Source organism: Kogia breviceps, chromosome 7, assembly GCF_026419965.1.
Source record: "Kogia breviceps isolate mKogBre1 chromosome 7, mKogBre1 haplotype 1, whole genome shotgun sequence".
In the NCBI taxonomy this organism is placed as follows: Eukaryota; Metazoa; Chordata; class Mammalia; order Artiodactyla; family Physeteridae; genus Kogia; species Kogia breviceps.
Window position 1 is genome coordinate 112,041,811 of NC_081316.1, and position 12,317 is coordinate 112,054,127.

Consider the following 12,317-nt stretch of genomic DNA (forward strand, 5'->3'; position numbering starts at 1 on the left):
AGGTCATTAAAGCATGGCGGCTCCCGTTTTGCTCGGATCACCCGGTGAGAGGTGGGGAGGTAGGGAGAGACCCACCTACTGAGGAACTGAGCCCTCCTGCCAACACCCAACAAGGAACTGAGACTCCTAGAAGATATAAATAAAACATATATCTGGTAATGGTCTCATATGCAGAATATAAAAATAAATTCTGCAAATCAATATTCAAAAGATATACAACCCAAGAGGAAAGCAAGCAAAAGACTTAAACATACACTTCACAAAAGATTTCCAAATGGTCAAAGTGACCAGCTGCATTCATCATCAGAGAAAATCCCAACCCAATGTCATTATACACCTTCCAAAATGGCCAGATTGTTTTTAATTGCAAAAACATAAGGAAGTGGAGAAAATAGGACTCTCACAAACTGTTGATAAAAATGCAAATAAATATAACCACTTGGAAAACGAATAAAGATGAACATATGCAAAGCATTATGACCCAGAAATTCCAATACACCAGTTTTCATGGGTATATAACCAACAGAAATGCATACATATTTTCACCATAAGACACAAGTTAGAATGTTCACAGTAGAATTATTTTATAATAGCCAGAAACTAGAACTCAAATGTCCATCAGTTGGTGAATGGACAAGCAAGTTGTTGTATTTCTGTGCAATAAAAAGGAATGGGAATCTGACACACAGCAACATGGATGAATCTCAGAAATATGTTGAGCAGAGAATCCAGACACAAACAAATACATACATATGATTCCATTTATATAGAGCACAAAAACAGGAAATAAAATGGATTCTCATAGATATAATGTAGAGCAATAGAAGCCAAGCACAAAAGAGTATATACATACGATTCCATTTCTATAAAGCATAAGGAAGGCAAAATTAATCCATGCTATTAGAAGTTAGGATAATGATTATCCTTTGGGAAATGATGGTTATTAGAAAGGAGCACGAAGGTGGCTTCTGGGGTGTAAACTAAAGTTCTGTTTCTTGATCAGATGAAAACTTATGGAACATATGTATATTAATGTATGTATATTATACATCATTAAAATGTAAATTATTTTTAAAGGGCAAAAGAAAATACATGCGTAGGAACCAATAATATTTGGCAAAATACATTTGGCAAAAGCACATATAATAAAAAGATACAGAAAGGGGAGTGTGGAGAGGCTGACGGGGAATAGAAATAAAGGATCCCTTCTCCTGCTGCCAGGCCTGGATCACTGCAATTAGTACACACAGGCCAGCTCTGATTCAGAGTTGGCCCCTAGCCCGGGGGTGGGGAGAGAGGCAGTGCCAGCCCACATACCGTATATCTAAAAAATTAGAAGTTATAAATCAAGGAAGCAAACTGTTAAATAAAATATGCTCTATATCTGCCTACCTTGACACACACACACACACACACACACACACACACACACACACACACACACACACACACACACACACTTCATAATGATCAGGAATGCCAGGTTCAAATTTAGAATCCTTGAACTGCCCAGATCCCTTCTTCCCAACCCAGCTAAGTCCCACATTGCAAGAAGTCTCACAATTTCATGTGTGGACACTCAGGACTTCTAAATTCCATCCAAACCCCAGCAATGAGCCATTCCTTAGGCCCAAGGGTGCACACCAGCAGCGTGATCTGCCGATGGGAGAATGTACCCGAGGAAAAGGCCTGCACAGGCCCTGGAAGCAGGCTGGGGCCATCTGGGCAGGGAATTACAGCATCCCTAGTGCTGGAAGAGTGGTCTAGGCGCATGGGCTCTGAATGAGCACATCCCCTTGGCCCCATGCACTCCTTGCCTTGTGGGAAGGCCACAGGCAAAGGGGACCAGTGTAAAAGCCAAGGTCAGGGCCTCCTTGCCAAGTCTAAGGGCAGTACTAGAGAGAAGATTACCATATGCCCCAGTGTTTGCTTTTCCACCGACCAAACCCACCAAGTTAAGGTAAGAGTTGACATTTACCCTACACTTTACAGTTTACAGTGCATCTTCTCATACAACACTCTTCACCAGTCTTCACAGTTTTGTACAATCAATGTAACACCATTTGACAGATGAGAGTACAGGGCCCAAAGTGACTCCCTGCAGGCACACGATGAAACACAAGTACTGCTAGGTCTCCAGTGGGAGACTTTTCCCTCCAGGTTTCAAAAGTCATGTTCTTTCTACTACTCAACACTGCCACCCATTCCTCAGCTTTCTAGAGAACTGACGGGAGCTTAAAAAAAAAAAAGAAATTTAGTAAATATATGGAAATTGTAAATACATGGTTGAAACATTTTAGAAAAAGACCAGAGGCGGGGAAGGGAATGTAACACCAAACAGATCAGTTTCTGGGAGAGAGCCTGGGCCCAAAGCAAAAATCATCACTGGGACAAAGAATTCTGTGTAGGAGCAGCAACCCTCTCTGAGTCTTGGGGGCTCCATTCCCACCCCAAACCACAAAGTGAGAGCCTTCAACACATTTAAGCAATCTCCACCCAAATTCCGCACCAATTACATGGGGGACCTGCTCCACAGCCCTCCTCCTCTCTACCACCCCACCAAAAATACTCTATTAATGAGAGGGCAGCATAAAGCCACAGGACTGCGTCTGCTTGGGGACAATCCAGAGGGCAGCCTGGCACCAGCCCCAGCTGACACCCAGCCCTCCTCCAGCGAGGACCCACTAGGCTATGCCTCCCTCTAATTACCAGGTGCCTGGCTCAGGGCCTGGCCGGTTATTTAGCGAAGCAGCGCCCACTCCTCGCACAGATATCCACGAGGCCAGGGCTGCAGGCACTGTCTGCTGAAAGCCTGCTGCCTGAAGCTGCCACCTCCTGACTCCACTCTCCTGGGACCCCTCCTGCCACCCCCGTGCCCAAGCTCGGGGCATCATGTCGCTTGCACACACAGCTGCAGAGTACATGCTCTCGGACGCCTTGCTGCCCGACCGCAGGGGCCCCCGCCTCAAAGGACTGCGCCTCGAACTGCCCCTGGACCGCATGGTCAAGTTCGTAGCCGTGGGCTTCCCCTTGTTGCTGATGTCGCTGGCATTTGCCCAGGAGTTCTCCTCTGGTAAGTGGCTTCCAAGACCCAGTGGGCCCTGAAGTGAGTCAGCCCCCACTGTCTAGATTACATGACTCGGGCCGGGCATCACCCAAAAGGCGGACTATGCATCCGTTTTGGGCACCAGCAAAGCAGAGGTGTTAAAAAGCTTTGAAAGTCATTTCTAAAATTTTCCAATGAAAAATATCTAGTCTTAATTTCAGTATTCGTATGTTCTGTGTCATTGCAATGACTAAACTTTTATTTTGATTTTCATGTGGATGAAAGAGATTAGAATCCTATAAGCTCTCCACGATTTATGACCTCTAAAGGTCTTAATCAGCCAAGCTTCAGATAAATCTCCTATCTTCTTGGAGTCTTCTTCCTACTCCCCACCTCCAGGATTATTGACTTGAGAACATATTAAGTTAAGTGCCTGACAGAGTCTGGTGCATCACAGGTGCTGAATAAATCCACTCCTTCCTCTCCAAGAGCCCCAGCCCCCTGCACGAGCACTGACAAACACGTATACCAGTGTTCTAGGTGCTAGATTAACACAGCAAATTTGCCACCTCTATTTTTTTTTGGGGGGGGCGGTTTACGCGGGCCTCTCACTGCCGTGGCCTGTCCCGTTGTGGAGCACAGGCTCCGGATGTGCAGGACCAGTGTTCATGGCTCACGGGCCCAGCCGCTCCACAGCATGTGGGATCCTCCCGGACCGGGGCACGAACCCGTGTCCCCTGCATCGGCAGGTGGACTCCCAACCACTGCACCACCAGGGAAGCCCTGCCACCTCTATTAAAGACCACGTGGACTTTCCCGAGAACTGCGATTGCTGGCTTTCTTTGCTGGCTGTGTGCTGAGCTCACCACCTTTCCCAGGGAGGTGTGTCAGCCTCGCAATGCCTCTTCATTCACCCACAGTGCAGACCCAGAAACCTAGGGCCTGGGAAAAAGACAGTGCCTGCCAGATTCAGAAATGGCCAGAAAGCTCTTAGCTGATTGTCCCCTGGGTCCCCATTCCTCCACCCCAACTCAGGGCTGCCTCAAAGCTGTGTTCCTGTTCCAGGGTCTCCCATCAGCTGCTTCTGTCCCAGTAACTTCAGCATCCGGCAGGTTGCCTACGTGGACAGTTCCTGTTGGGACTCACTGGTTCATCACGAACAGGATGAGTCTGGCCAGTACAAGACGAAATCCCTCTGGCCTCACAAGGTAAAGTGGCAGGGGCTCTGGCAAGCCTGCCTCACGGCCGGGTGGAGGGGGGCAGAACTGCATCGATAGGTTCTCTCCTGCCTGCCTCTGCTTTTTTATTTTGGTCATTGACTTTCACGTCTCAGACATTCTTCAAATATCTGGTCATATTTGCTCATCCATTTTTGTCTGATTGGAAGTTTTGTGCCTAGGGCTGAGGCTGTCAGTTCATAGTAATCCCTTTGGGCCATTTCATTGGGAAAACCCCAGATGTTAGTATCTGCAATCTGATATTCTGGGCCGGTCAGTTTTCCCAAGAAGAATCATTCAATCCCTAATTTGGGCGGAGGGGGCAGCATGCAGTTGGTATCAAGCTCGTCTGCCAACCCTCTGGGAACTCAGCCGTGGGTGTCAGCATTCACTACTCATTCAGCTCACCCCCGTTCTCAGTATGTTCCCCTGTCCTCAATGGACCCAAGTGCAGAATCTGTCTGGTTTAACGTTTCCAAAGAATAAACCACAAGGGCGGACGGCTGAGTGCACCATGTTTCAGAAAGGATCTGCAGGTCTGTTTTCTCAATATTCCTGTTTCCAGCCCCACCTGCACCCCCATTTTCAGACACACCCGGTATCTCCCATCCCTGAGTCTTCCTGGTTCTGTGGTGAAAACAGCCTGGCTGTACCCACCTCAACTCCTCATCCTCTCCGTGGGCTGGTACCTTCTATCACGCAGCTGCTTCCCAGGTTTCAACACTTTGTTACTCTTGTCTCCTCTTCTATTTTCTTTGTCCCTAAAGGATTATGTCTTTTGGGTCCCTTTTGTCATTCTAGTGGGGTCTCATGAGGGAGCAGAAGTAATATGTATGTCCAAGGCACAGGTTTTTTTGGTTTTTTTTTTTTTGCGGTATGCGGGCCTCTCACTGTCGTGGCCTCTCCCGTTGCGGAGCACAGGCTCTGGACGCGCAGGCTCAGCGGCCACGGCTCACGGGCCCAGCCGCTCCGCGGCACGTGGGATCTTCCCGGACCGGGGCACGAACCCGCGTCCCCTGCATCGGCAGGCAGACGCTCAACCACTGCGCCACCAGGGAAGCCCCAAGGCACAGTTTTAATCAGAAGTCACTCATAATGTTTTCTAGTTCTGACAATTTACAGGGCCTCAAAATGCCACAGTTCTAGGACCCAGACAAAACCAGAGACTTAATGGAAAGAGTTCATGAGGTGTCTTTCCCTGGAAGTGTTCAAGCAGGATCTAGATGGTAACAAGTTCAAAGTACTGCAGAGGGGATTCATATGTCAGAAAAGAGTCAAATTGTCGATCATCAGACGGCCTGAGTGCTCTTTAAGCCCAGATTCTCTGGCTCCACTTTAAGCCTACTGAAACAGAAGCTCTAGGGTGAAAAGTTCATTTTCAAGAAACATCATTTCTTAGACAGGAGTGAAAAGGTTCTCATTTGCTCTCTTGGTCTAATATACCTTTCCTAGCCTGTCTCTCTTGTTTAGTTCAGAAACACACACACACACACACACACACACACACACACAAATCAAATAGCCTCCCTCTCTCTTTTTCTTCAAACTCTCCTCTAAAATAAAAAGCATCTATGGTTCAGGAGAAGCTATAGTCCAGTATTTCTTAAGGGAATAAGCTCCAAAATCGGACTGCCTGGTTCCAAATCCTGCTCACTCACCTGCTAGACATGTAACCCTGTATCAGGCACTTAACATTTTCATGCTTCAGTTTCTTGGTCTATAAAATAGAGATACTGATAGTACCTGACAAAGAATGAATAATGCATGTTCAGTACCCAGCAAAAATGTCGCTTAACTGAGCCTCTACAAGTAGGGTTTTTACTGTGGGCAAAACAGTGGGTCCAACCTGTCAGGTGTGGTGAGTGTGATAAGAAACATAAGGAAAAGTCCTGTATCTAAGGTAGCAAATAGTGTAGTGGAGGACACCAGCTTTATGCATACCCAATGTCAGTTTATACAGATACAGACCAGAAACAGCCCCCAAGGGTTCCAAGACAGTGCCTGATGGCATAGTTTGGTCTTACCAAGAATCCAAAGATGAGAAAAGGCCATTGCCCATGAGAGAAGGCAGGGCAGGCTACGTGGAGGAAATGGGACCTGACCTCCTCTCTGGAGGGTCGCAGTAAAAGTCAGCCATGCCGGGGCCCCTGGCAGGACTTGGAAAGCTAATGGACTCTGGATGTCTGGAGCAGTCAGAGAAAGAAAAGTGGAAGGTTGAGAATGAAGATGCTCTCCCCTAGGATGCCATGACCACCATTGGCCATGATCTCTAGTTAGCTACCCAGGCTAACATGCATGGAGAATGGGGACAGGAAGCTAGCGCTCCCTCTTGCTCTCTTCCTTTTCCTTCCTTCCTTCCTTCCTTCTTTCCTCCCTCCCTCCCTCCCTCCCTCCCTTCCGTCTTTGTCTGTCTGTCTGTCTCTCTCTCTGCCCTCCCCTTCTGGGGCAGGAACCGGGGAATGAGAGCCCCTCACTCAGCACTCTGTCTGCAAGGTTGCAAGGTCTGGGTGCCCTGGGCCTCCCTCTTCAGCTCGCTCTCACCCTGCAGGCCCTCCCCTACTCCCTGCTGGCCCTGGCCGTGGCCATGTACCTGCCGGTTCTGCTGTGGCAGTATGCAGCCGTGCCGGCCCTCAGCTCAGATCTGCTGTTCATCATCAGCGAGCTGGACAAATCCTACAATCGCGCCATCCGCTTGGTGCAGCACATGCTGAAGATCCGGCAGGAGGGCTCGGACCCGCATGCGTTCTGGGATGAGCTGGAGAAGTGAGTTGTCTCCTCCACTGCTTTCTGAAAGACGCGGTCGAGCCCTAAAATGGGATCTTGCAGAGTAGTCTTTAAACTATCCTCTGCGCCATCCTTCTCGAGAATTCAACGTTCTTAACACGTCACCGCATTGACTTTCTATCACCTCTGTACAGGGAGAGGGAAAGAACTCTGCCTCCAGTTTATAGGTGACTCCACTGAGTCACAAAGGGGTTAGCCTCTGAAAGACCACTTTTTCAGAACCCTGAATAGCTCCTCCCAGGCCTACAGAAAAAACATCCCAATTCTCCCAAGTACTTTTCCTAGGCCCTCCACACACTGTCATCAACTACTTCCTCAGACTTCTGTCGAACAGCTAAATGACACAAACCTTCCACTCCACCTAGGCAGTCTCCTGCTTTCCTCCTGAACAAGCCATTCATTCATTTAAGCATTCATCTGTCATTTAGGAGCAACAGACACAGCTCTGGGTGCCGTGGATACCGGTGTGTGTGTGTGTGTGTGTGTGTGTGTGTGTGTGTGTGTGTGTGCGCGCGCGCGCGCGCTGCGCGCGCGCACGCTGGGGGCGGGAGCTTATATTGTATTGAGGGAAAACAAACAGTGAATTAGCATAACACATAAGAAAGTTATATGGTAGAGGATGAATGCTATAAAGAAAACTAAGACAGGGGAAGGGGCTCAGGAAAGCTGGGAGGTGGAGGGGGGTGCAGTTTAAATAGGGTGGCCAGGGCAGGCCCTCTCAGAGCACAGCTGAGCTGAGGTTAGAAGCCATATTCTGCCTCAGGTTTGTGTACATCTCTAGCCTCTGAAAAAAGCTCCTCTCCTGTCTGTCTTTCTGAACCCTATCTACCTTTGGAAGGCCAATCTAAGACAATATTCTCCATAGAGGTTTCTGAACACTCCAGCTCACACTGTATGTCTCTCTCCTAACTTTTACAACTACCACGGTTTGTATCCATCATTTTAGCAACTGAACGAGCATTATTTTTATTTCCTACTTGCATGTTTCATCTGCCCCTTCCCTACAAGCCAGACTGCAAGCTTCTTGAGGGCAGAGACTGGATTACATCTACCTGAACACCACAGCTCTCAACGAACACTTGTTAGCAGATTTATTTCTATAAAATGAATGAACTGGCCTAAAAAAAAATCATACACAAAAGAAACAGACCAAGAAGCAGAACGTGGTTATTTAGAATCCCAGTCCAGTGCTAAGTCAGTAAGTCTTAATGCTTCTTAAGGATCCTACTTCAGCTTAGAGATTTAGTCTGCCTTGCCAGGAAGAAATACAGAGTGATCATTCATTATTCACTGATCATTCACTGGCTTTACTGCATTGCACTCATGTCTTAGAGAATTAAGATACACTCACACACCTCTTTTTGGGGAAAGGAGGGGTTATGCTCGAAGAAGGCAGATATTCCTGTGAGCCAATAATGCCGTGTTGCATACACAGATGCTGTTACTTCCCCACGTGGCTCTCTCAGGATACAGTTCTAAATGGTCCCTCCTAATCTTGCGTCCTTTCTTCCCCTGCCCAGGGCTCGGAAAGAACGGTACTTTGAATTCCCCTTGCTAGAGCGGTACCTGGCCTGTAAGCAGCGCTCACACTCACTAGTGGCCGCCTACCTCCTGAGGAACTCCCTCTTGCTCTTCTTCACCTCAGCCACCTACCTATACCTTGGCCACTTCCACCTGGATGTCTTCTTCCAAGAGGAATTCAGCTGTTCCATCAAGACAGGGCTGCTACACGATGAGACCCACATCCCCAATCTGATCATGTGCAGGCTGACCTCTTTGTCTGTCTTCCAGATTGTTAGTCTCTCCAGTGTAGCAATATACACCCTGTTGGTTCCAGTGGTAATATACAACCTCACGCGGCTGTGTCGGTGGGACAAACGGCTCCTGTCCATCTATGAGATGCTCCCGGCTTTTGACCTCCTCAGCAGAAAGATGCTGGGATGTCCCATCAATGATCTCAATGTGCTCCTTCTTTTCCTCCGAGCCAACATCTCTGAGCTCATCTCTTTTAGCTGGTTGAGTGTCCTATGTGCACTGAAGGACACAGCCACCCAGAAGCACAACATTGACACGGTGGTTGATTTCATGACTTTATTGGCTGGCTTAGAACCCTCAAAACCTAAACATCTCACCCATGGGATGTGTGATGAAAATCCATAGTTAAGAAACCATGACCTTCTTCACAAGTCTCACGCACTAATATACAAAAACACCCACTTTAGGATTGCTAAACTTGCATTTAGCTGAATCGAACATCCTGTATTATGTTATCCCAAAGGTGAGAAGATATAATCAATACATGGAAACAAATCTGAAAGTCGGAGCTGATGAGTCCAAAAGCTAAAAAAAAAATTAGATCTAGAGCTTAACATGAAGACAGAAGAAAAACTAAGACTAAAATTAAAATCTAGGAACTTCCCTGGTGGTCCAGTGGTTAAGACTCCATACTCCCAATGCAGGGGGCATGGGTTCGATCCCTGGTCGGGGAACAAAGATCCCTCATGCTGCACAGCATGGCCAAAAAAGAAAAAAGAAAAAATTTAAAAATAAAAGTTACCATTATTTTAAAAAATTTTTAAAAAATTAAAGTCTAGACATTGTACAAAGGGAGAGGTTTCTACAGGCTATTAAATGGAGGCGGTTCTTCTCACTGTATTTACGCCATGGCCTTTGTAGGATACACACTCAGTTTAGAGCAAGTGGGGTAATCTGGTAAGAGAATAAAGATATGAAATCCCTGGGAACCCTGTGGTGTGGCCTCAAACCCTAGGAATTCGCCCAGCTTGTCTTGTGGAAGTCACCAACCTTGCCCAGGGACTCTGTGGCCTGCAAGATGGGCCAAGAGATGCTGATGGCAGGAATTTGCCGTCTGCTCTTGGGGCTTAAGGACAGCATAGAACAAGGCCAGGGCCATGCATCAGCTGTGGGTGGAGCCTTGAGGTGTACAGATACGCTTTTTCATTGTGTAAACCAGGGACTCACTTCACCAAGGGCTGGGATTATGGGCTGCGGACTCCTTCGTAATTCTTGATGGGCCCAGATACGCTTCTAATACCCCAGGGGATGGTCTATCTCCACTTACAGCCAATCACTGATAGCAACCATTTAGAACTAACCAGGATAAACAGTAAAGTGCCGTTGGGCCCCAACTCTCTCTTACCCATCTTAGCTTCTAACTCCCATTGCTATGCTTGGAACCTTGATCTGACTCCAAAGGCCGTGCTCGGACCACAATACCATGCTGTCTCTCATTTGCTATTTGTAGAGCTGCACATTATGTATTTCTTCAGAGAATTTTTGCATAAGTCATTTAGATCCCTCTTCATATAGATAAGTAGGAAAGTTAGACAAATTCAGATAAGTTTACCTAAAACAAGCAAAGGGGTCTATATACCGATATTCATCAATGGCTTCCTGTTGTTGCTTGGTAAAAGCCTCACTCTTCAGTTGGTGCACAAGAGCTTCACAGTCCAAATCTTGCCTGCTCCTTCAGTCTCTCCTCTTGCCTCTGTCCATATACATCTTCCACTCTGATCAACAACTTGCAGTTCCCACACTTCTCACGATGCTGAGCCTGTGAATATGCTGTCCCCACTGCCCAAGATGGCCTCCTCTGTTCTTCACTGGGCCGACTGCTAGCTCTCCTTCAAAATCTGCCCAGGCATATTTTCTTCAAGAAGCCTTCCCAATCTCCTCCCTCCTTTCCTAACTAGGTGCTGCCATATCATCCAATACCTACCTCTGAGATAAAACTTATTACACTTAATAATATTAATATAGCCCATGTATTCGTCTTCTCCTCTTAAATAAGTTTCCTAAAGGCTGTGTCATCATAGGCACTAATAAATAAATATTCTTCTGAATACTTAGTGAATGAGTTGCTCAGGAACATTCCATTGTCTGGAGAACACAGAACCAGCCACCAAAATACCCTGTATTGAAAAAGCTTTGTGCACAAATATGCACTTCACAGCAACTGATGACCAAAAAGTCAAACATGGAAGTAAATAATTATGTAAAATTATTATGTCATAACTGGAATATTAAGCAGCCATCTAAAATAACATTTATAAAGAACTTATAAAGAACTTATAATAGCACTACAAAATGACTATGATAATGGTAAGTGAACAAAGAGGAAACATTATGTTCGGTATGATCTAACCTATATAAAATGTGTTAAAATATTAAACATACAAACTACTACATATAAAATAGATAAGCAACAAGGATATATTGTCTAGGACAGGGAATCACAGCCATTATCTTGTAATAACTTTCAATGGAGTATAATCTGCAAAAATACTGAATCACTATGCTGTACACCTGAAACTAATATTGTAAATCAACCATACTTCAATAAAAAATTAAACGTACATGTTAAAAGTGATTCATTTCGTGTGGCAGCATTATGAGTTTTAAAAAATCTTCTTTGCACTGTATTTTCTAAATTTTGCATGAAATGTTTTAGAAATTGTAAGGAAATGTTTCTAATGAAATAAAGCCTGCAAGGACAAAATACAACTGAACAGCAAATAGATCAGGCAGTTAGCAAATAAGGGTTAAAAAAAGAAGAAGAAGAAAGAAAGAAAATCTGTCAATCAGAACTACCTATATTCAGGTTCCAAGGTAAAGTGCCAGTCTATAGTATGAAAGGCATGATTATGGATGTTTTGTAAACTGAAAGTATTCCTAGCAATTTCCAAAAATGAATCTATATGGTTGCCTTGAGTATGTTTGTAAAAGCATACTGGAACGTGAGTTCCAAAAGGACAGCTTTCAATATGAATGGACAAAAAAGACTCTCATAATCTTTCTCTCTGTGTTAAAACCATTTTGTCAAGACTCTTGTCACTGTTCTTACAATTCCAGAAATGAAGTACCTGGGTTATCGACTCTAGACCTCTTTTTTTGAACTGATTGTAAGTTACTTATTTTAGCGTTAGTTTTTTCTCCAGTAACTTACTGAACTTAGTGTTTTAACTCTGTATTTTCTTTAATTTCCGTATACAATTCTAGAAGTCTAAATTTTGAGTATATACAACGGTAATTATATATCAGTAGAGTACCTTTCAGTTTATAACTATCCACCTTATTATTCTAAAGGCTATATTCAGTTTTGAGAGGAAAAACCTGTGACCCAGAGGCTCACTCAACTAGTTAGTGGCATTGCTGGGAGAAAAATGAATACTACAAGCCTTCTGCCTTCCAGCCCAGCTCATTTACCAGTACTGCATTCTAAAGAACTGTCTATTTATTTGATGATTAGA

The 12,317-nt window shown here is 45.5% G+C and overlaps 1 protein-coding gene across 1 annotated transcript; it reads left to right on the top strand.

The window, feature by feature from the left end:
• Nucleotides 1-2,892: 2,892 nt before the first annotated feature.
• On the top strand, nucleotides 2,893-9,207 carry PANX3 (pannexin 3). The gene is made up of 4 exons (XM_059070340.1): nucleotides 2,893-3,073; nucleotides 4,112-4,254; nucleotides 6,812-7,026; nucleotides 8,568-9,207. The coding sequence occupies exons 1-4, from the start codon at nucleotides 2,893-2,895 to the stop codon at nucleotides 9,205-9,207; spliced, it is 1,179 nt and encodes a 392-aa protein (XP_058926323.1).
• Nucleotides 9,208-12,317: the final 3,110 nt, after the last annotated feature.

Coding starts and splice junctions, on each gene's coding strand:
- PANX3 (XM_059070340.1), top strand. CDS start 2,893: ATGTCGCTTGCACACACAGCTGCAGAGTACATGCTCTCGGACGCCTTG. Junction 4,255..6,811: donor AATCCCTCTGGCCTCACAAG/GTAAAGTGGCAG, acceptor CTCACCCTGCAG/GCCCTCCCCTACTCCCTGCT. Junction 7,027..8,567: donor TTCTGGGATGAGCTGGAGAA/GTGAGTTGTCTC, acceptor TCCCCTGCCCAG/GGCTCGGAAAGAACGGTACT.